Genomic DNA, 27,567 nt, shown 5'->3' with positions numbered 1-27,567 from the left:
ATTTGGCTCTTGATTGTATTAAGTGATCAGAATAAAATTACTGATTCTAAACTTTTTCAAGCATTTCCTGGTTTTCACTCATGCTTTCTCTATGAACATCTATTGTTTCAGTTTTCTCTGAATCCTTTCCTTTTGGGATAAGGCCCATCACTCATCCAATGTGCTTCTGTTGGGGGTGACCCATTACTGTGTGTAAGACCCAGGCCTGGCCAAAATCATGTGGCCTCATCCCTTTCTCCACAGGGACTGGTCTAATTCAGGGGCAGGTGATCCAGGGAAGACAACAGTCCTTTTGTAGGATTTGATTAGTGGACCCTAGAAAAGGTTAGCTCTTTCTTTTGGATCTGGATCTTAAGGATGTGCACTTTTGGCTGCCAGGCCTCTTCCCCATTATGTGAGAGAGGACCAGCCTGAAAATGAAGCCTGAAACAGAGAAAAACAGTCCCAAAATGGACAAGAGCCCTGGCAACAATCAGAGGTTTGTATCCAGCTACGCCTACTGTATGATATTAATATTAAAGTTGTGAGGTTGTTACTCTAGTGAATTGGTGCAAATGAAGCATTTCTCCTCCAAGGAATCAAACACATTTTTAGAACTAAATAGGACAGATTGAGCAAAAGAAATCTTTATCCAAAGCTTTCCCAATAGACATTTTCTCCCCACACTGAATGTTATCAATTTTAACAGTCCCATCAGTGGCCTTCATAATATTCACAAAGGATGTACCAACTGAGTCATCTGGTTGAAGAGTCAAGTTGGAAAATAACAATCTTTCCACTTTTTGTGGTTTAGAACAATTCTCAATACACATTATGTTGCTCTCAGCTCATAGCTGTTCGATTAAATTTTTCTTCCAAAAATAACTTAGAGGAAGAATCATTTACTTTATACATATTCAAAAACAGAACTCATCCATTTTCTCCAGTGTTTGTGGAGGGAAATACTGGTCTAACCCATCAGATACAGCAAGTCTGTCTCCTATTTTGGATTCTCTGTTTTAAGTGATCAGAGAAAATCCTTTGTTGTTTTCATTTTGGTTTCAGCATATTGTCGTCAATATCCTTTTCTTCCTCGGAATCTTGATCTGGCATCCAACTGAAAATAAACATATAATTAAATCAGATTTTGTACAACACAATTAAACACAGCTTTGGTAAGTGGTCTCAATATGTGACAGAAGTAAACCAGTTTCCAGCACAGTCAAAAAGGCAATTGTCAGAGCTACCAAGAAAAAAAATAATAAAGATGGCATTAAAAACAAAAGTTCCATTTAAGGTCCCAAAAAGGATTTTCTTCTCAAGTAGAATCCGAATTATATTTATATTTTTCCCTCAACTATACACAATATGTGTGCTTCTAGCAAACTTAATTTTTTTTTATTAAGTTTTGTTTGGGTTAATATTCAGATGTATTTGAACTGCACCAAAAAAACATAAAATACGGAGGAATAAACCTAACCAAAGAGGTGAAAAATTTATACACTCAAAACTATAGAAAGCTTATGAAAGAAACTGAAGAAGACACAAAACAATGGAAAAACATTCTGTGCTCATGGACTGGAAGAACAAATATTGTTACAATGTCGATACTACCCAAGCAATCTATATATTCAATGCGATCCCTATCAAAATAACACCAGCATTCTTCACAGAGCTAGAACAAACAATTCTAAAATTTGTATGGAATCAGAAGAGACCCTGAATAGCCAAAGTAATGTTGAGGAAGAAAACCAAAGCACATCACAATTCCGACTTCAAGCTGTATTACAAAGCTGTAATCATCAAGACAGTATGGTACTAGCACAAAAACAGACACAAAGATCAATGGAACAGAATGGAGAACTCAGAAATGGACCCACAAATGTATGGCCAACTGATCTTCCACAAAGCAGGAAAGAATCACCAATGGAAAAAAGATGGTCTCTTCAGCAAATGGTGTTGGAAAAGCTGGACAGAAACATGCAGAAGCATGAACCTAGACCACTTTCTTATACCGTACACAAAAATAAACCCAAGGGGCACCTAGGTGGTTCAGTCTGTTAAGTGTCGGACTTTGGCTCAGGTCACAATCTTGTGGTTGGTGGGTTCGAGCCCTGCATCAGGCTCTGGGCTGGCTCTGGGCTGACAGCTCAGCCCAGAGCCTGCTTCAAATTCTGTGTCTCCCTCTCTCTCTGCCCCTCCCCTGCTTGCACTTTGTCTCCATCAAAAATGAATAAACGTTAAAAAAAATTTAAAAATAAACTCAAAATGAACATTCAAATGTATTTGAAATCTTTAAACAGTAAATCACACCTAACATTTAGGGATTAAAAATGTTTAAAGTATCTACTCATAGGATGACTACATGTTCTTTGACTTAAAGCTCACAGTGCAGCCTCTTCCAAGGGTGGTGGGGTACGTAGAGGGTTTTAAAGTCAATATATAAGGCAAATTGGCATCTTAGAGGACTAATAGCGAATCACTCTTGGACAAAGGCTGTACGAATCTATTAGTCCACTCAGGAGTTCCCTAGATGGCGCTTTCTAGTGTCAAAGTAGAAGTAATACATAAATAATATTATCCACATTCTTTTTTCTGAATGATCTCACTTGCAACATATATGTAATTGCTAGGTCATTCACATACTTAATTTTTAGCATACCTAAAATTTTTAGCATAAGCTTTGCAAAAGCTATATAGCCTCTTACCATTGATCTTTTACATTCAAAAAATGAGTATTTCAGAGCTTTGCAGTTTCCTTCCTTCAGACACTGTCGAGGGGATTTTCCTTCCTAGGACACAGAAAACAATATAACTACCTGGAAAATTTCCTCACAAAGTACAAAATAACTATCGTTTTGAAAGTAGTGCTTTTTTTTTTTAAGTTAAAGAAAAAAAGTAGTAAATTATATGAGAAAATATTTTGTGATTTGACTGCTGATGTTTAGAGAGAACAGGATAGAATAAAAAATTGTATCAAATAATTTTGGAGCACTTTTTAGGGGGCCCTTGAGTTCTTGAAAATACTAGTGTCCATAAGATACTTTTCTTTCAACTTTTTATATAAATATCTCGCAACTAGTATTATTAGCTCCTTATGGGTAAGAGAGTAAAGGTGAAAGTAATAATTTTTTTTTCCTTCAGTGTTTTTAGAATTTTTACACTCCAGAACTCATCAAGATAGATGAGTGGACATGCATACATGTACACATGCATGTACATACGAGAGATCAGGCCGGCTGTAGTGGGAAATGGGTTTGTTCTGGAAGGACCTATCAAGTGGCTTTAAAGCCTCCAGGTATGTATCCTTTTAGTGCAAGCACTATTACCTCCAACACATCTCTGCATCCCCCCCCACCCCCAATCCCTGCCCCCCACCCAACGGTCAAATTCTCTAATTTCAGAAGCACAACCACATAGAACTGGAAGAGGAAGGGGAGATGTTAACAGAATTGAGACATATTTGTGAGAGAAGATCTGCCTGGGCCTGATGTGAAATGAACCCAACTTTAAGCAGTGAAAGCTAAAAGAAGGCTAAGAAGCAAACTGGACTAAACCATTCCCTTCCTGCCAAGGTAAGAAGCACCTATAAGAATGCTCACAGGAGAAACTTATTTCTGATTCTTAAATAAGATTTTTTAAACTATAACCATTAAAAATCAGACTTGACAAAATTACATCTGCAAAACTAGGTGAGAGCTAGAATTTAGTATGGGTTTTTCAAGGTAAACATGGAACAAAAATTTTAATACCTCTTCATAATCTTAAAATATTTTTTAACAAAGACATGTTTAACTTAACACAAAGGCATTTAAATGTGCTGGACACACAGAACATCAATAATGTGCTTCAGAATTCAGGGGCGCCTGGGTGCCTCAGGAGGTTAAGCATCTGACTCTTGATTTCAGCTCAGGTCACGATCTCATGGGTCATAGGATTGAGTCTGGTATTGGGCTCTGCACTGGCAGCATGGGGCCTGCTTGGGGTTCTCTCTCCCTCTTTCTCTGCCAAGCCCCTGCTCAGCCTTTCTCTGTCAAAATTGATAAATGGACATTTAAAAATATATATACTTCACAATTCAAAGAGGCAAGATTAAAATTTAATTGCAGCAAAATTTCTCTTTTTGGATGCCCTATCTTACTAATTTGTCTATTAACTAAGCCCTCACAACTAATTTACTTTAAAAAATATTCAGAATGGCCCCAGATCAGTTCAGTGGGAGGTTAAAAAATGTTAGATATTCCTGCTCAGACAGGGCTTTTACAACCAGGTAGCAAAGAAGGTATGCATGTACAAATGCCAACCGGCAGTGTGGCGTGTCACATAGTAGAGAAGTGCCAGAGGGTAACAGGGAGAGGTGCTAAAGGGGTTCTGTTTCCCAGGAATGTAAATATATAAAACAACATCTGGAAAAAGTTGACAGGACTTAAATTTTCTGAATTACCTGAGCTTTAATTACATCAAACTGTGATACGCAATTTGTGAAGAAAAAAAATCAAAACCTTAACATTATGATTACCTATTAAGGAAATAAAACATACACTGCTTATAAACATTAGCCTCATGCAGTGCTTGGCAATATAAAGGAAAATGATGAAACCTTCCTACTCAAGGTGAGTTCCAGTGTAAAATGGGTCAAGCAATTTTGTCTGAGAATAAAATGACCCTGGCTCAATGTTAATTTTAAAAGCTCAAACAGCCAGAATTAGGTGCCCTAAAATCAGAACATTGTTAGTGTGGTACTGAACGCTTAGAATGTTAATAAGGAACCTAGAATACTTACTACTTAAATAGAAACATCTGGTGCATTCATGCACTGGGAAAAATGTAACCCCAATTTCACCAACTCTTCATCATCCAGGGTTTACCTTCAAGCAGATTTTGGTACCTCAACCCTACTACTGCAACCACTCCTCCAAACCTTTATTTTGCAAGTGCCATGTCACCCTTCTTGTTTTTACTGTGAAAAATGCTACAAGGTACCATATCTGTGGCATTCCCAATTCTTGGGAATCTTGCCACTTTCTAGTCTGTCTGCCTGCTTAGGTTCTAGATTTTAATTGTCATCTATATCAGTGAATCACAAAAGTGAATCAGAACAGAGTAGCAAGCTTCCCTGCACTGTGTTCCACCCTAAAACTCTGTAATAAGATGTTGCCGATGGGATGTTTGTTGCCCATGTGAATGATGTGAAGACAAACAGAAGAATAAATAAAACTATACCAAAGACTAGAACTCTAAACTGATGCTTCCCCAAACGGTATCTTTTTCATAAGCTTTCATGCCAGACTGCCAACTGCCTAATGGAAAGATCCATCTAATTCTAAGAGAGATAGAGACAGGTTAATTCATCCTCCTTCACCTCTACACCAAATGGCAGACTGCCAGTTGTCCCTTAACATTTAACTCTTCCTTTCTTGTGAGGCATATGGCTGCGCTAGATTTCCCAGCCACCCTTGCAACTGGGTGTGGTCATATGACTAAGTTCTAGCCACTAGAATATGTGAGGAACTGAAATGTAAATCTTCTGCATTGGTCCTTAAAGGCAAGTGACTTGCCCCCTCTTATCACTTCACATCATCACGTCATGGCCTGATGATATGGAAGGAAGGCAATCTTGGACCACACGTGTGAGAATAACAACCCATCTCCCATCACAGCACCTAAAACCACAAGATCAACAGTGTCTGGGTCTATGGAAGGCTGAGGGGAGCTGTCCAGGACCTATTTACAGGCACACACAAAGAGCAAAAGAGAATTTTCTATCTTTTTTTTTTTTTTTTAATTTTTAACGTTTATTTATTATTGAGAGACAGAACGTAAGGATGGGAGGGGCTGAGAGACAGGGAGACACAGAATCTGAAGCAGGCTTCAGGCTCTGAGCTGTCAGCACAGAGCCTGACGCAGGGCTCGAACTCACAAATTGAGAGATCATGACCTGAGCAGAAGTCGGATGCTTAACCGACTGAGCCACCCAGGCACCCCAAAGAGAATTTCCTATCTTGTTCAAGCCAATGTTATTTTGGATATCTGTACCATGTACCCGAACCTATATCCTAACTAATACACTTCCAAGCTTATTTACCTTCTGAGGCCAAGATCAGTGATTCCTGGGGCGCCTGGGTGGCTCAGTCGGTTAAGTGACTGACTTCGGCTCGGGTCATGATCTCACAGTGCGTGGGTTCAAGCCCCGCATTGGGCTCTGTGCTGACAGCTCAGAGCCTGGTGCCAGCTTCAGGTTGTGTCTCCCTCTTTCTCTGCCCCTCCCCCACTCACACTCTCTCAAAAAATGAATGTTAAAAAAAAAAAAAATTAAAAGATCAGTGATTCCCAAACATGGCTGTGCCCAAGAATCAACGTGGGATACTTTTATAGGGGTAGGAAGAGCAGTGGGATCTATACTTTTAAGCTCTCTGCCCCATCTCCAGGTAATTCTGATTAAGTCAGCAGGTCTGAGAGCTTGTTAATGGAGACACACAGGAGATAACCTGTGATTCAGGTTTCTTGAGCATAGTTTCAACCTTTTTGATCCCCCAGGAGTCATAAAATCCTAAGAAGTCTATCCAAGAGCTGCCTTTTGAATCTGCTTTTTCCTTGCTTCTCCTTTCCAGCCCCACAGGGGTTGACATCCTCACCCCCATTACCCTGAGCTTCTCTCAAACCCTATAGTTCCTTGACTATTTCCCATTGTAGCACTAAATATTTATTTTAAATTCCTCCTGAGAGTCAGGTCCAGCAGCTTTTCCAGTGGGTTAAAGATTGGCAAGGAAGACTACAGCATCCATCTGCTAAAAGATCAGATTAACTTTATACAAGGAGCTAAATTTTATCATAAATGAGGTCATTCAGGGCAGACACAGACCTCAGCAGAATGTCCCTTGGTCTTCAGAGTCCCTAGGAGGGGCATGGTAGGCTGTAGCTGCCAGTGACACTATCTGAAAAGGTAGGATATTGTCCTCTTATCTACAGACCTCAATGTTTTGCCTCAATACTGCCCTTTTACACTCCTCTTGAAGTCAGGATGAATTTAACATAAACTGTACACACATTCCCATTTAAAGTACTTTTTACAAACATCATGTTCTCTTAATTGACCAGCATCAATAAAGCCACATATTCAGTTGGGGAAAGCAAAGTCTGTGCCATGTGTCCTGGCCATTATCTCTGCCCAGTTTCCCAGAGATCTAATTTCTACACAGGAGGGAATGTATCCCAATCATCTGTATATCCTCTGAATTAGAGCCTGGCACTCAAATGCTGACTAAATAAATGGATTATTGCAAAAAAGCAACTTGGTATCCTCCTTGCCTTCAGTTTCCTCCTCTACAGTTTCTTTTCTCAGTCCCATCGTGTACTTTATTCCCTTGATTGCTCATCTCTATGGCCTTCTGATGCTGAGGGTCAGGAGAAAATCTAGGGCCCTCACTCTGACATACAAGGGCTTTCACACGACAGTCTTCCTCTCAAGCTTTCTGTCACATTCCCTATCACCCAGGCCTAAGAGGCACTAGCTTCTCTTGGTCACATCTCTCTGACTTGCCCATGCTGTTCTTTCAGCTTCTTTCCTCAACCACCACATTCCCCACTCTTTTACTTGATAATCTACTATTCCAACTTTAAGACTCAGATCAAATGTCACCTTTTCTGTGAGAAGTTTCCAAATTCTCAAGAATAAGTTGCTGTTCATTGGACTCCTGTAGCATTTTGTTTCCAAATCTCATCATGAAACAAATATTAAATGCTTACACAGCCCTTATTACAGGAATTTAGCCCCTTACATGTCTGTTCTTCCCATCCGACTAAACTCATTTAAGGTAGTGACTGAAACAATTCATCTTTGTGTCACCAGTGCGTGGCATCATGCCTGCCACTTACCAGGCGTTTACTAAGAGCTGGCTGAATATCTGCACCAATGAAGCAGCAGATTGGAAACAGCCCTGGACAGGGGAGTATAAATACAGGGCACCTCAGTTTCCTCATCTGTGTAAGAGAGCTGGACTAGAGAACCTCTTAAATTCATAACAACTCAAGCTTTACGACACACCGGAGTGACCAGTCTCACTGACTGCTAAAATCAGTGAACCAAATGTAAATCATGAATCAGTAGAAATACTGATACATCTTTATGATGGATATCCATTTTGGGGCAGTTGTCTTTCCTTTGAAATAAGAGCAAATTACCCAGGTCCCCAGTTAACTTTGGACCTCACTGCTTGCCTCACTACACCAAGATTGAGAAGACGTGGCTGTAGTGAGGGGAATGTAGTGGAAGCAAGATACAAAATAGTGGAAAAATGGAGCTGCTTCGTTTACAACCTATCCAAGAACGTATCGAACTCCAACTCAGAAACAAACCCAAACCAAGAGAAAGTAAATATAACATATATTCAGCCATAACGGAACAGAGAAAGGAGAAACTGCTAGTCAATACAGTGTACCAGGTTTATGTAATTCTCTGTTAATTTAGAGTCTCATTTCCTAATACGCAAGAAACCTATCTCATTCTCCTTTATATCTCCTGAAGCTAGCAGTGGTAGGCAGCATCTAATACATGTTTCTTGAACCGAAATCGTTTATCTTTACAAAAATCCAAAGAGGTGGTTTTCTTATCTCCAATTTAACACCGGAGGGAGCTGAAGCTCCGACAGTGGATGTGCCCAGGTTCATTAAACTGGAACTGTGATCTACACCTACGACTTCTAACTCTGGGTCCCGTCTCCTGACCACCACCGCAGGCTGACCGGGAAACCTTGGCCGGGCCCTGCCTCTCCGGTTCCAGCGTCTCATCACCCCGAGCGCCCGGCTGCGCTACCTGGAGCACACAGTCCGACTGCAGCAGACATGCGCCCAGGTCCTCCTTCACGCCCGCGCACGCGCCGCCCTCCGGCTTATCCTCGTAATACCGGGGCATGACTGCGAGGGGGCCCCAGCTGCCGAGACCCGCTTCCGTCCGCAACGGCTGCGACCGGGTTGGGAGCAAGCGACACTCGCGACGGCAGGAACCGGAAGCCGGCAGAAACAACTTCCGACTGGCCCCCGGAAAACTACGGGGCGCGAGAGGCCGCGGGCGCGGCGGAAGTGGGCGCAAGTGACGCGTCGGGCCCCCAGCGCCGGCTACGTTGCGGGAAGGGAAGTCGCGCCGGCGGGTGCTGGGCTGGGCTGCGGGGTTGGGCTGCGGGGCGGAGGTGGAGGGCTAGCTTGGACCCCTTGGAGGCCGCAGCGGGGCTCCAGGTGAGGCTTGAAGACCGCTCTGCCGGGGCGCGGCTCGGGCTCGCTAGGTGTCTTTTCCTCCGGCACTTCACGGCCCGATGTCCCTCGGCTCTGGAGTGGCCATACCCGGGTCCGGCTGCTCGGCCTGCGGTAGAGTTGTCAGAAACAATTAAGGACGCCCAATTACACTTGAATTTCACATAAACCACGGACGACGTTTTAGTGTATGTCCGACACAATGTTTCGGACATGCTTATGCTAAAAACTATACCTGTATCTGAGATCCAAATGTAACTGGGCGTCCTGTGTTTTTATTTGTTAAATATGGCAACCCTGCCCGCAGCCTCAGGCTGACGTGAACACCTGGGCCCCGCGAGGCGCTGCTGGCGTCTGGGGGGCTTGGGGAGTGGAGCGGGGAACTGGGCTGCCGGGACGTGGGGGCTGGACGGTGACCTGCGCTCACCGTGCTTCTGGACTGATTCCAACCGCTGCCATTCCCTCTGCTGAACTATTTCAGGGAGTAAAACACTGTGGACTTGAGTTTTGTTTTTATGTCACATTCTAGTGAGAATTGCTTGATGGTCTTGCACTGATGGACCTGTGTGAATAGGCCATTTATTTTTACCTTGTCGATAACGTTTCTAATTGGCTGTTAAAAACAACAACAACAACAAAAAACCTCTTCCCTTAAAGACTTGATGGTTAAGAGCACAGGATTTTGGAGGCGCCTGGGTGGCTCAGTTGGTTAAGGCGGGCCACTCTTGATTACCGCTTGGGTCGTGATCTCAGGGTTCATGGGTTCGAGCCCCAGGCTCCCTGCTTACAGCACAGAGCCTGCTGGGAATTCTCTCTCTATATTTATATCTATATCAATATCTATATCTATATATCTATATCTATATATCATCTATATCTAGTGTGTGTATATATGTATACATATATATGTGTGTGTGTGTGTATGTATGTACATAAATATATATACATATATATATGTATATATATATGTATATATATATGTGTATATATATATATATATATATGTTTTAAAAAGGCACAGGATTTTGCACCCATAGTTATATCTGTGCTCATGAGGGGGTCATTTTACCTCCTAGTGCCTTTTTTCTCTCCCCTTCTGCCGGTGCCCTCTGTCTCCTTACCTCTCTTCTTCCTGCCTCCTCCCTCCCTCTCTCCTTGTTAACAGTAGTTACCTGGGTGGGCTGCCTGATTATTGAGAGAGGTGAAGTGTGGGAAACATACTGACCCTGTTATAAGTGCTATGACGGTTCAGAAGGGTGTGCTGCTGCCCTTGCCTGAAGAGCAGTGATGAGTTCTTGAGCCCCCATACAAACCTCAGAACCATCTCCATTAGCTTTTGACCCCTGACTGTTATCAAGGATTGGGATGGAAATGTAAGATACCATCCCTCCTAAATATCTCAGAAGAGGGGTGTTGGTAGCCGATAGGTTCTAAAATTACACGTAAAAGATTTTTTTTCTTCCATCTAGGAAGATGTTACCAAGTACTTCAGTGAATTCCCCAGTGCAGGGGAATGGAGTGTTGAATACCAGGGATGCAGCAAGACACACAGCTGGAGCAAAACGCTACAAATACCTGAGAAGACTTTTTCGTTTTCGGCAGATGGACTTTGAGTTTGCTGCATGGCAGATGCTCTACCTGTTTACTTCCCCACAGAGAGTTTATAGAAATTTTCATTATCGAAAGCAGACAAAGGATCAGTGGGCCAGAGATGACCCTGCTTTCTTGGTCCTGTTAAGTATCTGGCTCTGTGGTAAGTGTTAGTTTCTCTATAAGAGGGTTGAAGAACAAATTGAGTGTTTTAGATTGAATTTGTCATTTGCAGGATCTTTTGTTATAAACATATTGTGGGTCAGAATTTGGGATATTTGAATCTATTTCTTCCTTTCTGAAGCCTCAAAAATCTCACAAGAAAGAATGTTATATTCTTTCTGGTTCTAACGGTCCCAAGCAGATGCCAGAGTAAATTGTTCCCTTGAACTTTGAAAGGAAGAGGACAGAGTCACTCCGTGTCTTTATTTACCACTACTGTGGTAAAAAATTGATACCAAATGCAAACTTTCTGTGAAAAAGAATATCAAGACTGGAAATTGCATTCCACAGGCAAAATCCAGAGTGAGAGCTCTAAAAATACCAATGTGAACTTGAGAAACTACTTTTAAGTTCTCCGATAAGGTAGTGTGAGAGTCCTAACCACCTTTAGGGTGTTAGATGTAAACATGTAAGATCTTTTTCACCTTTACCTGGACTTAAATATGTGAGTGCCTTTCCAGCACTAGTGGTGTTTTAAAAAAATTTTTTTTCAACGTTTATTTATTTTTGGGACAGAGAGAGACAGAGCATGAACGGGGGAGGGGCAGAGAGAGAGGGAGACACAGAATCGGAAACAGGCTCCAGGCTCTGAGCCATCAGCCCAGAGCCCGACGCGGGGCTCGAACTCACGGACCGCGAGATCGTGACCTGGCTGAAGTCGGACGCTTAACCGACTGCGCCACCCAGGCGCCCCTCACTAGTGGTGTTTTAAACGTTGGGACCACTCTGGTGAACCATAGACGGTGGCCTCCACAGTAAACTTCAGATACCTCAGTAGCCATTCTGTGTTCCAGGGTAGTCTGCATTTCTCTGTTAGTTATATATACATATAACACGTCTTTGGGGTTTTGCTTACATGACTGTCTCCTCCACCACGCATGTGGGCATCTGGAGGGCAGGGATTGTGCCCCACATCCCCCAGAACTTAGCAGAGTACCTGAATTTATTATGTAAATCTTTGTTTCAGTGTCCACCATAGGATTTGGCTTTGTTCTGGACATGGGATTTTTTGAGACAATAAAGCTTCTCCTTTGGGTTGTATTCATAGATTGTGTAGGCGTTGGTCTTCTCATATCAACTTTAATGTGGTAAGTACCATAATATTAGTTTTTCAAGTACTGCTGTAGAGCCTGCATTTGCTTCCTTTAGAGATAAAGTAGCTGATGTAAATTGAAATGAGATAGATGAATTGAAAGCATGAATTAAACATTTTTTTACTATTGATGGATAGTTGACATACGGTGTTACAGTAATTTCAGGGGTACAACACAGTGATTTGATAATTACATACATTGTGAAATGCTAAGTGTAGTGTCTGTCACCATGCAGTGTTTTTACAATATTACTGATGGCATTCCTTATGCTGTATTTTTTATCTTCGTGTCTGATTTATTTTATAACTGGAAGTTTGTACCTCTTAATCCCCTCCACTTGTACCACCCATCCCCTCAACTCCATCTCCTCTACTAGTTCTCTGTATTTGTGAATCTGTTTCTGCTTTTCGTTCATTTTGTTTTTTAGTTTCCACATGTTCGTGAAATCATACCGTATTTGTCTTTTCTGACTTATTTCGCATTCCTCTAGGTCCATCTGTGTTGTCACTAACGGCAAGATCTCATTCTTTTTTTATGACCGAGTAATATTTCAGAATGTGTGCGTGTTTGTGTGTCTGTGTGTATGTATATATTTATACACCACATATCTTCTTTATCCATTCAACTATTGATGGACCCTTAGGTTGCTTCTGTATCTTGACTGTTGTAAATAATGCTGCAATAGATATTTGTGTGCATATAACTTTTCAAATTAGTGTTTTCATTTTCTTTGGCTAAATACCCAGTATTGGTATTGCTGGATCATATGGTATTTCTGTTTGTAATTTTTTGATAAGCCTCTATACTGTTTTCCACAGTGGTAGCTCCAGATTACATTCCTACTGGCAGTACATAAGGGTTCCCTTTTCTGCACATCCTTGCCAACACTGGTTATTTCTTATATTTTTGATACTAGCCATTCTGACAGGTGTAAGGAGATATCTCATTGTGGTTTTGATTTTCATTTCCCTGATGATGAGTGATATTGAGCAACTTTTCATATTTTATTGGCCATTTGTATTTCTTCTTTGGAAAAATGATCAGGTCCTCTGCCCACTTTTTAATTGGATTTTTTTTGGTGTTGAGTTGTATAAGTTCTTTATATATTTTGGATACTAACCCCCTATCAGATATATCATTTGCATATATCTTCTCCCATTTACTTGATTGCCTTTTGTTTTGTTCATGGTTTCCTTTGATATGCAAAAGCTTTTAATTTTGGTGTAGTCCCAATAGTTTATTTTTGCTTTTGTTTCCCTTGTCTGAGGAGACAGATCCATAAAAATGTTGCTGAGACCAATGTCCAAGAGATTAATGCTTATGTTTTCTTTTAGGGGCTTTATGGTTTCATGTCTCATGACTAGGTCTTTAATCCATTTTGAATTTATTTTTGTGTATGGTGTAAGAAAGTGGTCCAGTTTCATTCCTTTGCATGTAACTGTCCACTTTTTCTAACACCATTTATTGAAGAGACTGTCTTCCTCATTGTATATTCTTGCCTCCTTTGTTATAGGTTAATTGGCCACATAAGTGTGAGTTTATTTCTTGGCTCTATATCCACTTCCATTGGTCTGTCCTTTTTTGTGCCAGTACCATACTATTTTGATTACTATAGCTTTGTAGTATATATTGATACCTGGATTGTAGTATCTCCAGCTTTGTTTTTCTTTCTCAAGGTTGCTTCGGCTATTTGGGGTCTCTTGTGGTTCTATACAAATTTTAGAATTCTTTGTTCTAGTTCTCTGAAAACTATTGCTGGCATTTTGATAGAGATTGTATTGAATCTGTAGATTGCTTTGGATAGTATGGACATTTTAACAATATTGGTTCTTCAGTCCATGAAAATGGAATATCTTTGCATTTGTTGTGTCCTCTTCAGTTTCTTTCATCAGTGTCATACAGTTTTTAGAGTATATGTCTTTTATCTCCTTGGTTAAATTTATTCTTAGGAATTTTTTGATACAGTCATAAATGGGATTGTTTTCTTAGTTTTTCTTTCTGCTACTTCATTATTGAAATACAGATTTCTACATATTAATTTTGTGTCCTGCAACTTCACTGAATTCATTGATTAGTTCTAATGGTTTTTTGGTGGAGTCTTTCAGGTTTTCTCTATATAGGGTCATGTCATCAACAAAGAGTGACAGTTTTACTTTTCCTTACCAATTTGGATGCCTATTATTCCTTTTTCTTGTCTGATTCCTTGATTGCCATGGCTACGACTTCCAGTACTATGTTGAATAAAAGTGACGAGAGTGGACATTCTTGTTTTGTTCCTGATCTTAGAGGAAAAGCTTTCAGCCTTTCACCATTGAGCATGATATTAGCTGTGGGTTTATCATATATGGACTTCATTAGGTTAGGTACATTCCCTCTAAACCCATTTTGTTGAGAATTTTTATCATGAATGAATGTTGAATTTTGTTAGATGCTTTTTCTGTATCTATTGAGATGATTATATGATTTTTATCCTCCATTTTGTTAATGTGTACCACATTGATTTGCAGATATTGAACCATCCTTGCATCCCTGGAATAAATCCCATTTGTTGAAGTGAAATATCCTTATAATGTATTGATGAATTTGGTTTGCCAATATTTTGTTGAGTATTTTTGGATCTATGTTCATCAGGGATATTGGTCTACAGTTTCCCTTTTTTGTAATGTCTTTGTCTGGCTTTGGTACCTGGGTAATGCTGGCCTGATAGAACTGATTTGAAAATTTTCCTTCCTCTTCTATTTTTTGCAATAGTTTGAGAAGAATAGGTATTAACTCTTCTTTAAGTGTTTGGTAGAATTCACCTGTGAAATCATCTGGTCCTAGACTTTCGTTTTGGGGGAAGATTTTGATTACTGATTCAGTTTCATTACTTATAATAATACATCTATTCACATTATCTATTTCTTCCTGATTCAGTTTGGATGATTGTATTTTTCTAAGAATTTATCCATTTCTTCTTACTTGTCTAATTTGTTGGCATATAATTTTTCATAGTAGTCTCTTATAAACCTTTGTATTTCTGTAGTGTGAGTTGTTACCTCTTTGCATTTCTGATTTTACTTATTTGAATTCTGTTTCATTTTCTTGATGACTCTGGCTGAAGGTTTATGAATTTTGTTTATCTTTTCAAAGAACCAGCTCTTGGTTTCATTGATCTTTTCTATTGTGTTTTAGTTCCTATTTCATTTATTTCTACTCTGATTTTTATTACTTCCTTCCATTATCTTCAGGCTTTGTTTGTTCTTTTCTCATTTCTTTAGATGTAAAGTTAGATTGTTTGAAATTTTTGTTTTTTCCTGAGGTATTCTTGCTAGAACTTCACTCTTAGAACTGCTCTTGCTGTGCCCCAAAGATTCTTGGGATGTTGTGTTTCCACTTTCATTCATCTCAAGGTATTTTTTTATTTCCTCTTTGTTTGTTGTTGACCCATTGTTTTAATAGCATGTCATTTAGGCTTCACATGTTTGTGTTTTTTCCATTTTTTTCTTATAACTGATTTCTAGTTTTGTGCTATGTGATTAGAAAAGATCTTGATATGATTTCAGGCTTCTTAAATTTATTGAGGTTTGTTTTATGGCCTAAAATATGATATGTCCTGGAGAATGTTTCATATGCACTTGAAAAGATTGTGTGTTCTACTGTTTTTGGATGGAGTATTCTGTATATATGTGTTTGTTTTTTTTTTAGCTTTTTAAAATTTTATTTTAGAGCATGAGTGGAGGATGAGAGGGAGAGATGGAGAGAGAGAAAGAGAGAGAGAGAGAGAGAGAATGAGAGAATGAATATCTCAAGCAGGCTCCACTGCTCAGCAGGGAGCCCAATGCAGGGCTTGATCCCATAGCCCTGGGATCATGACCTGAGCTGAAACCAAGAGTTGGATGCTCAACTTACTGAACCACCCAGGCACCCTATTCTATGTATATGTGTTAAGTCCATCTGGTCTAATATGTTGTTGACAGCCACTCCTTCCTTACTGATTTTCTGTCTGGGTGATCTATGCATTGATGTAAGGGGGGTATTAAAGTCCCCTATTTTATATAACTGTCAGTTTCTTTTTATCTGTTAGTATTTGCTTTGTGTATTTGGGTGTTCGTATGTTGTATGCATAAATATTTACAGTTGTTATATCTTGTTGGATGGAACCATTTATCATTATGTAATACCTTTTTTGGTCTCTTAGTCTTTTTTTTTTTAAATTTTTTAAATGTTTATTTACTTTTGAGTAAAAGAGACAGAGCATGAGTGGGGGAGGAGCAGAGTGAGAGGGAGACACAGAATCCGAAGCAGAGTCCAGGCTCTGAGCTGTCAGCACAGAGCCCGAAGCAGGGCTCGAACCCACAAACTGTGAGATCATGACCTGAGCTGAAGTCAGACACTTAACCGACTGAGCCACCCAGGTGCCCTAACAGTCTTTGTTTTAAAGCATATTTTGTGTGATAGAAGTATTGCTACCCAGGCTTTTTTTTTTTTTTTTTTTCAGCTTCCATTTGCATGGAGTATCTTTTTCTATCCCTTCATTTTTAGTCTGTATGTGTCTTTAGGTCTGAAATGAGTCTTGTTGGCAACATTCAGCTGGGTCTTGTTTTCTTACCCATTCAGTCACCTTATGTCTTTTTTTTTTTAAGTTTTTATTTTAATTTCTGATAGTTAACATACAATGTTACATTGGTTTCAGGTGTACAATATAGTAATTCAACACTTCCATACATTACCCTGTGCTCATCACAAGTGCACGCCTTAATCCCCATCACCCATTTAACCCATTCCCCCACCCATCTCCCCTCTGGTAATCATCAGTTTGTTCTCTATAATTAAGAGTCTGTTTCTTAATTTGTCTCTCACTCTTTTTTCCTTTGTTTTGTTTCATAAATTCCACGTATGAGTGAAATTATATGTTGTCTTTCTCTGACCTGTTTTGCTTAGCATTATACTCTCTAGCTCCATCCATATGGTTGCAAATGACAACATTTCATCCTTTTTTATGGCTGAATAATATTCCTGTGTGTGTGTGTGTACACCCATGCATGCACACACACACAGCACACCACATCTTTATCCATTCATTAACCTATGGATACTTGGGCTGTTTCTGTATCTTGGCTATTGGAAATAATGCTGCTATAAACATAGGGGTGCGCATGTATCCCTTTGAATTAGCATTCTTGTATTCTTTGGGTAAATACCCAGTAGTTGATTGCTGGATCATAGGGTAGTTCTATTTTTTTTTAAGTTTTTATATATTTTTGAGAGAGAGAGAGAGGGAGCAGGGGAGGGGCAGAAAGAGAATTCCAAGCAGGCTCCATGCTAAGTGCAGAGCTCGATGCAGGGCTCAAACCCACGAACCCTGAGATCATGATTTGAGCCAAAATCAAGTCGGATGCTTAGCTGACTGAGCCAAACAGGCTTCCCTTGGGAAGTTCTATTTTTAACTTTTGAAGGAATCTCCGTACTGTTATCCAGAGTGGCTACACCAGATTGGTTTCCCACCAACAGTGCACAAGGGTTCCTTTCTCCGTATCCTTGCCCACATCTGTTGTTTCTTAGGTTGTTGATTTTAGCCATTCTGACAGGTGTGAGGTGATATCTCATTGTACTTTTGATTTGCAGTTCCCTAACGATTAGTGGTGTTGAGCATCTTTTCATGTGTCTATTGGCATCTCTTTGTCTTTGGAAAAATGCCTGTTTATGTCTTCTGCCTATTTTTTAATTGGACTGTTTTTTGGGTGTTGTATAAGTTCTTTATATATTTTGGGTACTAATCCTTTATCATATAGGTCATTTGCAAATGTTTCCCATTCAGTAGGTTGCCTTTTAGTTTTGTTGATTCTTTCTCTCCTCTGCAGAAGCTTTTCATTTTGATAAAGTCTCAATAGTTTATTTTTGCTTCTGTTTCCCTTGCCTCAGGAGACATATCTAGAAAGAAGTTGCTACAGCCAATGTCAAAGAAGTTACTGCTGTTACTGCCTGTGTTCTCTTCTAGGAGTTTTAGGTTTCTAGTGAAACCTCAGGTCTCACATTTAGGTCTTTAATCCATTTTGAATTTATTTTCATGTAGAGTGTTAAGAAAGTGATCTAGTTTCATTCTTTTACATGTAGCGGTCCGGTTTTCCCAATACCATTTGTTGAAGAGACTGTCTTTTTGCTACTGGATATTCCTTCCTGCTTTGTTGAAGACTGACCGTACAGTTGTGGATTCATTGCTGGGTTTTCTATTCTGGTCCATTGATCTATGTGTCTATTTTTGTGCCAGTACCATACTGTTTTGATCACTACAGCTTTGTAATATAACTTGAAATCTGGAGTTGTGATACCTCCAGTTTTGTTTTTCTTTTTCAAGATTGCTTTGGCTATTCAGGGTCTCTTGTGGCTCCATACACATTTTAGGATTATTTGTTCTAGTTCTGTGAAGAATGCTGTTGGTGTTTTGACAGGGATTGCATTAAATGTGTTGATTGCTTTGAGTGGCATGAATATTTTAACAGCATTTGTTCTTCCAATCCATGAGAATGGAATGTCTTTCCATTTCTTTTATCAATCTTTTCCATCTTCTTTTATCAATGTTTATAGTCTTCAGAGTACAGATTTTCCACCTCTTTGGTTAGGTTGATTCCTAGGTATCTTATTATTTTGGGTGCAACTGCAGATGGGTTTTCCTAATTTTTCTTTCTGCTGCTTCATTGTTGGTGTATAGAAATGCAACAGTTTTCTGTACACTGATTTTGTATCCTGCAACTTTACTGAATTCACATATCAGTTCTAGAAGTTTTTTGGTGGAGTCTTTCAGGTTTTCTATATATAATATCAAGCCATCTGCAAACAGAGAAAGTTTTACTTCTTCCTTACCAATTTGGATGCCTTTTATTTCTTTTTATTATTTGCTGTGGCTAGGACTTCCAGTACACCCTGTGAGTTTTGATTGGAGCATTTAGACCATTTACATTGAAAATAGTTATTGATAGGTATGGACTTATTCCAATCTTGTTAGTTTTCTGGGTGGTTTTGTAGTTCTTTCTTTTCTTGCTGTCTTCCTTATAGTTGATGACATTCTTTAGCGTTATGCTAGATTTTTTTCTCTATTTTCTGTGTATCTGTTAAAGGTTTTGGTTTGTGGTTACCATAAGGTACATATGTTAACATTCTGTGTATATTGCAGTCTCTACTTAAAGTTGACGGTCACTTAAGTTGGAACACATTCTAAAAGCACTATATTTTTATGTCCCCTACATATTTTATGTCATATTTTACACCTTTTGTTTTTGTTAAGTCTTTTAACTAATTTTTAGATGTAATTGGTTTTACTACTTGCCTTTTAAGCTTCATACTGGCTTTATAAAGTGATTAATCTACTACCTTTATTGTATGTTTGCTTTTACTTGTGAAATTTTGTCTTTCACATTTTTCTGTTTATGGCCTTTCCCCCTTGCTTAAAGAGCTCCCTCTAACATTTCAAGGCCAGTTTTGTGGTGGTGAACTCCTTTAGGTTCTGTTTGTCTGGAAAACTCTTTATGTCGCCTCCAATTCTGAATGTTTACCTTGCTGGGTTGAGTATTCTTGGTTGTAGTTTTTTTTTTCTTTCAGCACTGTGAATATAGCCTGTCATTCCCTTCTAGCCTGCAAGTTTCTGCTGAAAAATCAGCTGATAGCCTTATTGTGCTTCTTTTGTACATAAATAGTTGTTTTACCCTAGCTGCATTAAGATTCTGTCTTTATCTTTAATCTTTGACATATTAATTATTAGTTGCAATGGTATGAGCCTTCTTGGGTTGATCTTGTTTAGGGCTCTCTCTGCTCCTGGACCTGGATGTTGGTTTCCTTCCCCTGGTTAGGGAAGTTTTCAGCTATTATTTTTTCAGGTACATTTGCTGCCCTTTCTCTTTTCCTTCTGGGATTCATATAATGCAAATGTTAATATGCTTGATATTGTCCCAAAGATCCCTTAATCTATCCTTATTTTTGTTTTTAATTTTTCTTTTTGTTGTTCACCTTGGTTGCTTTCCATTTCCTGCCTTCCAGATCACTCTTCCATTCTTCTGCGTCCTTTAATCTGCTGTTTCTCTCTAGTGTAGTTTTCATTTCAGTTACTACATTCTTCAACTCTGATTGGTTCTCTTTTATATTTTCTCTCTGTTGAAGTTCTCACTAGGTTCATCAAACCTCTCTCGTTTCAAGTCTGGTGAGTATGTTTTTGACCGTTACTTTGAACTATTTATCAGGTAGATTGTTAATCTCGTTCTTTCACTTGGAGTATATTCCTCTGCCTCCTTATTTTGTTTTAGTTTAGGTATTTGTGTCTGTGAATTAGGCAGAACAGCTACTTCTAGTCTTGAAGGATTGGATTCATGTAGGAATGTCCCACATACACTGTGTATGCCTGCTGACTTTGGCTGGCCGGAGCTGTAGTGGGCCTGGGCTGGGGTAGGGGCTCTGGATGTTGTACATGGGGCGCACCCCGGTGGGAAATCTGAAGCTGAAGTGGGCGTGGGCCCGGGGTGCCGTGGTGGGACAGTGGAGTCGAAATGGGCTCAGGCTGGCAGTGGGGGGACTCCCGGGGCACTGTGCACAGCAGGAGCCCTGGTAGAATTGGAGCTGCAGTGAGTGTGGGCTAGGTGTGTGGGGTTTACTGAAGTGCTGGCCAGTTAGGACATCATACCCTGTTCCAGTCAGAGTGATCAGGTGAGGTGGGGGGACATAAATGGTGGCACTCACCAGCCCGTTTGGCCACAGAATATGTTCCCACAGGCCTTGGCCATTAGGCAGAGGGTTAGGTTTTTTTTAATATTCTGGTTGTCTTTTAAACCACTGCTTTTTGTGTGTGCCTCAGTGGGGCTTGGGCTGGTGTGGGCTAGGGTCCCAGGGTTCCCTGAAGTGGCCGGCCAGCTATCTGTGCTGTCAGTGTTGGCTTTGGGGGAGGGAGGAGACATCAACAGTGGCACTTGCCAGCTCTCAGACCACTTGAGACCCATTCCTGAGATTCCAGCTGTTTGGCAGATGCTCAAGGGCCGGTTCCTTTAAATTCAGGTGGCCCTTTTAAACTGAGGCTTTTTTTTCTATGCCCCGCAGCTGTGGAATCTGTTCCTGGTTCTGTGGCTCTGTCCCTCCACACTGTAGCTGGCAGCATCAGGGGTGGGTGTCTGTTACTGTGTCTCTGTCTGGTCCTTCTCTCCTTTGTTGTGCAGAAACTGTTGTCAGCCCTCAGTTTTTTTTTACCAAAGGAATTAGTCCATATGTTGGTATAGATTTGGTGTGTCTGTGGAGGGGAGGGAGTTCAGGGTCTTCCTCCATCACTCTCTGGACCTTGTCTCTTGAAAGCATCTGTTTTGACTATCAAGATGATTATAACTTGCCCTCCTATGTCAATGTTTGTATCAGAAAATACTCTAAGGGGGGGCGCCTGGGTGGCGCAGTCGGTTAAGCGTCCGACTTCAGCCAGGTCACGATCTCGCGGTCCGGGAGTTCGAGCCCCGCGTTGGGCTCTGGGCTGATGGCTCAGAGCCTGGAGCCTGTTTCCGATTCTGTGTCTCCCTCTCTCTCTGCCCCTCCCCCGTTCATGCTCTGTCTCTCTCTGTCCCAAAAAATAAATAAACGTTGAAAAAAAAAAAAAAAAAAAAAAAAAGAAAATACTCTAAGGGATGGTCTGTATTGTCAAAGTGCAGCAAATAAGTGAACTGAAATCATGATTATCTCATATTAACAAAGTCCCTGGTTTTGCAAAAATATGCAGTTAGCCAGTTCTGCTTAGGTTGTGTGGATGATGGCACGATTTCCTCCTACATTTGTCAGTGGGTCATTTCTAGATGTTTAAGCTATAGAGGATTATTTCATGGAATCTTACTCTGAATATCTGACATAAATGAAATACATTTGAAAAAGGATTTGTTAAGCTTTTGGTGCCTTCTTGCTCATACACACACAGGTTTTACTGAACAGGTACGCAGTCTGACTTCTGGGTTTGGTTTAACACCAGTAGTGTACTGGTGTAAGTGTAGAAATCCAGCATTCGGTGTTTCTGTTTTCTCAGAGATACAGGCTCCTCTGTGGTTGGCATGCCAGATAAGGGGAATGGATGTGTCGAGTGAGTTCACAGAGGGCCAGCGGTTGAGTAGAGGTTGTGGTCATGTGTATCAGAGAAAACACTATGGAAATTTTAGTCACAGATGGGCCTAGGTTCAAATGCCAGCTCATTTACGTTAATTTAGTCCCAGTCTCCTCTTTTGTAAAATGGAGTTAGTTATCTAATTTTATTTGAAAAGATTGTGGTATGAAAAGTACCTAGCAATTTTAAACAGAATTTTAAACAAAATCCTAAGACTGTAACCTCTGATGCTACGAATGTGTTGTTTTCATTTGTAACTTCTGACTAGTACAGGTTTTGTATGTGCTTGGTAGTCAGGATCCTATGTCATCAATTTAGAATTCTAAAATCTGGCTTAAAAATAATACTAACTAATGTAAGTCACGCATTCATTATGAAAATACTCATGAAAAACATGGTATATGAAACAATTCCAATAAATAAGGCTTTCAAAGGAATCGTTTGTAGCAAACATGGACTCTGGAGGGCCACAGAAGCCAAGTCATCCTGGAATTCAGCACCTTTACTATGAGTCCATATCACAGTTTCGGTTACATAGAAAAGGACTCTTTATATTTTTGAAAGCTTACACTGTGTTGTGAATGGTGTTAGGAATAGGAGTGATGACATGTGGTTGCTGTACTCCCAGAGGCGCCATAGGAACCAGCAGGAGGAGGTGTTTGGGGGAGATGGGATCGTTGATTCCTGGTACCAGAGGCACAGGCCCAGAAATGAGGAACAGCATGCTGGGTCTGGTAGCACAGGGTGACACTCACCAGTTCAGGAAGGTATGTGGCCTTCAGTGCCGTTCAGAAGAAAGAATTGGACTTTATCTCACAGCTTGCATGTGTTGGTTGGGGAGTGGAGAGAGGTGGGGAACTTGGAGGCTTTAGGGTAAAGATTTAGGAAAAACCTCTTCTGTGGCTGTGAAGGAGCTGAAGAAGAGTGGCAAGGCTGGATTTGACTGTGGGGGCACAAATGTAGAGCAGGCCCAGATAGTGTAGGGAACTCAGGAAGAAAGGAGAGAGAGATGAATCAGAGAGCATCCTGTGGTAATCAGGTATAGTGAGAGGAGGGAAGAGTGGGGAGGAGGCAGAGGCCTCCTGGAAGAGAGCCTGCAAGATTTTTGGCTCAGAAGTGACGGATGAGGATGAAGCATTCCATGTTGGACATGTTGAGTTCGGGTGGCTTGAGGATTTTACTGGAGATAAAGGTACAGTAGACACTGGGGTGGGGGACTCCGAACCTACTACACTCTGGGCCAAGATGAGGACATGGCTGGCATCATTAATGCAGAGGTGGGAGGTGGAAACCACAGATGTCTGAGCTCTCTCAGAAGGAATGTCTGTGTTCTAGAGATAAGACTGGGGACAGAAGCCCGGAAGGCGCTCGTGTAAGAAATAAGCAGAGGGGTAGGAGCAGCAGGAGGATCACAGAATGCATGGGAGCTCTCGGGTAGTGAGCTGGATGGTTATTCTGTTTTTTTTGTTTTTAATTTTTTTAATGTTTATTTATTTTTGAGAGACAGAGAAAAACAGAGCATGAGCAGGGGAGGAGCAGAGAGAGAGAGAGAGAGACATAGAATCCAAAGCAGGCTCCGAGCTGTCAGCACAGAGCCCAACGCAGGGCTCGAACTCATGAACTGTGAGATCATGACCTGAGCCGAAGTCAGGTACTTAACAGACTGAGCCACCCAGGCGTCCCTTATTCTGTTTATTATAATGGCCCGTGTTCTTAGCTAAAATGGAAGACGTGTTGGTAAGTTAGAGTTTGTTCAGAGTTGTATTGATATTTTCAGATAACCATGTACAGTACTGTTTTATTAGTATTATATACCTCTTAGTTTTTCTTTTTATTTCCACAGTAGGCATAGCATTTTCTTTACCCTTGAAATGAAACCACACACATAAAAGTCCACTGAGTTTCTGCAGTTGTGTTTATAAAACAGATGATCTTCTTTGTTATTTTCCTTCGAAGGTCTAATTTTCCATTACCTGGGCATTTTACTTTTCAGTCACTCATCATTTAACCGAACTCATAGGCCATGCTGTGGAACCAGTGACCGTTGTTCTTACGGCTAGATCTGTCACTGGCCGCTTTTTCCTTCCTGGTTCCTCCGGATTTCTGGACCTTTTAATAGAGGGGTGACCTTTTGGGTGTTAGGCCTTGCACCTATTCTATATCTACATTCTTTCTTTGGGGAGGGTGTCATTGAGGCCCATGCCTTTCACTATCTATACATGGATGAGTATCTCCATTTCCGACCTCCTCTAAATTCTAGATTTCATAGACTTCTTCATGTTAATAGGGATCTTCAGCATAACAGGCCCAAATCCAAACTCCTGCACTGCCCCAGACCACTCTTTCTGCAGTCAACCCACTGTAGTTAATGGCAACTCAATCTTCCATTTGTTTCAGGCAAAAATCAGTCATCCTTGACTGCTCATTTTTTTATCTTACTCTACATGCAGTAAACACATCCTCCTGGCTCTGCCCTCCGGTGTAGCATTTCCTGCATGTCACCATCTCCTCTGCTATCACCCCTGCTCATCTCTTACTTGCAGTAGCCTCCCAGCTGGTCTGTTTCCCCTCTTGTCTCTGGAGTCTATTCTCAGATCGGCAGTCAGAGGAACCCCGTCCAAACAGCGAGTCAGACACTCTTCTGAGAACTCCTGTGACTTCTTATTTCATCAAGAGTAAAAGCCAAAGGTCTTAAAGTGGTCATAGGCTTCATACCACCTGGCTCCCTGCTTCATTTCCTACTACTCTTCTCGCTTGTTCCAGGCACACTCGTCTCCTCATCCACGCCTCACACAGGCCAGGTACCCTGCCACCTCCTCTGTCCTCCACCACCTCCTCCACCTCTGTGTTCGGACTCCCCTCTGCCTGGAATGCTCTACCCCAGGTAATTCCCTCCTTGCCTTTGGTCTTGACCCAGATATTACCTTCTTAGGACTATCCTACTCAATATCACATTTCAACTATTTTCTATCCTTTATTGCTTAATTTTTCTGCATAATGCCATCTGACGACTCTAATTAGATCAAAGGCAGAGATTTGTGTGTTTTGTTCACTACTTTATCTCCAGTATCTGGAATAATGCTTGGTACACAGAAGGTAGTCAGTAAATATTTATGGAATTAACTTTATTGTATCGTGAAAGAAATTTTAACTTTGCTCTTTAGGTTTATCTCTAACAAGTATTTAGTGAAACGGCAGAGCAGAGACTATGATGTGGAGTGGGGCTATGCCTTCGACGTGCATCTGAATGCTTTTTATCCTCTCCTAGTCATTCTGCACTTTATCCAGCTTTTCTTCATCAACCGTAAGTAGCAGGTGCTTCTCAAATGATCGTGAAAAGTCATCACTGTATGTACTGAAGAGATTCAATGTATGCATCTCTTCCACAGATGTTATCCTGACAGACACCTTTATCGGATATTTAGTTGGAAATACCTTATGGTTGGTGGCAGTTGGCTATTATATCTATGTAACCTTCCTAGGATACAGTGGTAAGTCACAAATCGTTTTGGTTGACTGAAAACATAACTGGGAGAAGGGAAGGTTGCTGCAATAGTAACACAATTGCTTACTTTTATATGCATTGCCTCATTTAATCTTCACAGTTAGATTTACTTAACCCCATTTTTCAGATGAGGCCACAGAAATTGAGTAACTTTCCCCATGGCCTTGCAGCTGCAAAGTGGCATGGCCGCTCTATAACAGATTTTGTAATTCTGAGGAACCACGTTAAACCATATTCAATATCTCCCAAGTTACTTGCAGAAACACACGACCCGTTTCCTTTTCTCCCTGGCTTTCTGTTTCTTGGTCCTGGCTGCCGGTTAGAGTGAGGCACGGGCTGCGTCTCAGGGATGCCCATGAGGTATAGAAACCTTTACAGGCCTTTCAAGGTGTTAAAAAACCTTTGCCTCACTTTGGTTATACGATCACTTTATGGTTCTGCAGATGGTCACAGATCAGGCCCAACCTCTACTGATTGGAGGATGTGTTTGCAAATTTACTCTTAGATCCTGCTAGAAGCTTATTTTTCTTAGTGTGAATGAGAAATTTACTCAGTTCTTCCTTTCTCGTCACTCTGAGTGATTAGGGCCTTACTGTAAATACCCCTGGTGCTCATGTACGACTGGCTCCTCTGGCCCTTCCTACCCCACCCCCATACGCCGCTTTGCCAGGGACCACATAACCCCCTCAGATTGTAACACCTTGTTCTGGACATGGGGAGTCCTTTCTCCAATCCAAGGGACAGGTTTGTGACCTGTTTTATTTGTAATGAATTTTCACATTTTGAGAAAGTTTTAAATTGTGATTAGCATACTGCAACATTGTGGTTTCTCTAAATGGATATTTGCTCACTCTTGGCAACTCCCTCCAATTTAGTTGTGTATGGCTCAGTTTCACTTTGGGGGCTTCCTAGAGGAGAGATGTTCAGGTTGGGATGCATGTGGTAGGGACCCACTAAGTAACTACTGAGCAAAAGGAAACATGGGTATCTGGGGACAGATTTTGTATCTGAGAGTTTTAGCTTTTTCCCGAAGCCTCGGATGCTCACCGGCTGAGCTTTCCCCTTCTCAAGGTGGAGGTGTGATGCTTTGTATACTGGGAGATCTCAAATAGCTCCGTTATCTTAGAGGCTTCTGAGGCAGTCACCTGTTTAAATCCACCACCGTCTTCATTAATATTTGTGATGTTTTGTCCCTTACTTGTAACCTGTCTGAAGTCCTGAATCTGCTTCTCACTAGGCTTTTGTGCTGAAATAATCCCTCGTCCTGGTTTCTTCACAGCTGTGAGGAGGGGGCAACACAGTGAGAGTAGCCTGTTCTGGCTTTAGAGCAGCATCTCCTGGATCCAAAACATCTTTTGGCTTTCTTTTTGGCCCCACCTGTTGTAATAAGAGCTTTCAGAATGTTCATTAGTCATATTTGCTTTTTTTAAAAATTGAATCTGGATTTGTTTCTTTTCCAGCATTGCCATTTTTGAAAAATACGGTAATTCTTCTTTATCCATTTGCACCTCTCATTCTGCTCTACGGCCTGTCACTAGCGCTAGGATGGAACTTCACGCACACACTGTGTTCCTTCTACAAGTACAGAGTGAAATGAAAGCGGTGGTGAGACTATCCTGTCTTCCCTGCGCAGCAGGCAGTCTTGGGGAAGTGAGATTTCTCCTGAAACTTGTAAATAAACCATCTTTGTAGATACCTTCAGGGTGTAAAGTTTGCAAGTTTGAAGAAATATATATGTTAACACTATTGTCAAGTACATTCCTTAAAACTAATTAAATGTACATTTCTATAATAAATATTTTTTAAACTAAAGTTTCACCTGTTTTTTGAAAGAATAA

The 27,567-nt window shown here is 40.8% G+C and overlaps 3 protein-coding genes across 5 annotated transcripts in view; 2 read left to right on the top strand and 1 right to left on the bottom strand.

The window, feature by feature from the left end:
* INPP4A (inositol polyphosphate-4-phosphatase type I A) overlaps positions 1–3,503 on the top strand; it is a 150,672-nt gene extending 147,169 nt beyond the window's left edge. Inside the window, exon 26 of the mRNA XM_045445782.1 lies at positions 3,384–3,503. Within this exon, the coding sequence (XP_045301738.1) occupies positions 3,384–3,399 (16 nt within the window). The 3' untranslated portion in view covers positions 3,400–3,503. The remainder of the gene's footprint in view (positions 1–3,383) is intronic.
* On the bottom strand, positions 611–8,994 carry LOC123580679 (cytochrome c oxidase assembly factor 5). The gene is made up of 3 exons (XM_045445794.1): positions 8,792–8,994; positions 2,688–2,771; positions 611–1,096 (listed from the first exon to the last, which is right to left on the bottom strand). Exons 1-3 carry the CDS (start codon positions 8,888–8,890, stop codon positions 1,055–1,057), a joined length of 225 nt encoding a protein of 74 aa, XP_045301750.1. The 5' UTR covers positions 8,891–8,994; the 3' UTR covers positions 611–1,054.
* Positions 8,995–9,022: 28 nt separating this feature from the next.
* Positions 9,023–27,541, top strand: UNC50 (unc-50 inner nuclear membrane RNA binding protein). Of its 3 annotated transcripts, none has more exons than XM_045445793.1 (6): positions 9,023–9,108; positions 10,695–10,978; positions 12,005–12,125; positions 25,389–25,528; positions 25,614–25,715; positions 27,190–27,541. In XM_045445793.1, the coding sequence occupies exons 2-6, from the start codon at positions 10,699–10,701 to the stop codon at positions 27,324–27,326; spliced, it is 780 nt and encodes a 259-aa protein (XP_045301749.1). In that variant the 5' UTR covers positions 9,023–9,108; positions 10,695–10,698; the 3' UTR covers positions 27,327–27,541. The 3 variants fall into 3 exon arrangements, with proteins under 3 accessions (XP_045301749.1, XP_045301747.1, XP_045301748.1); XM_045445791.1 differs by having other exon boundaries at positions 9,031–9,210; XM_045445792.1 differs by having other exon boundaries at positions 9,033–9,210; positions 10,699–10,978.
* Positions 27,542–27,567: the final 26 nt, after the last annotated feature.

The sequence above is a fragment of the Leopardus geoffroyi genome, chromosome A3 (genome assembly GCF_018350155.1).
Source record: "Leopardus geoffroyi isolate Oge1 chromosome A3, O.geoffroyi_Oge1_pat1.0, whole genome shotgun sequence".
Lineage (NCBI taxonomy): Eukaryota > Metazoa > Chordata > Mammalia > Carnivora > Felidae > Leopardus > Leopardus geoffroyi.
Note: the sequence above shows the minus strand (reverse complement) of the source record. Positions and strands in the feature narration are given on the sequence as shown.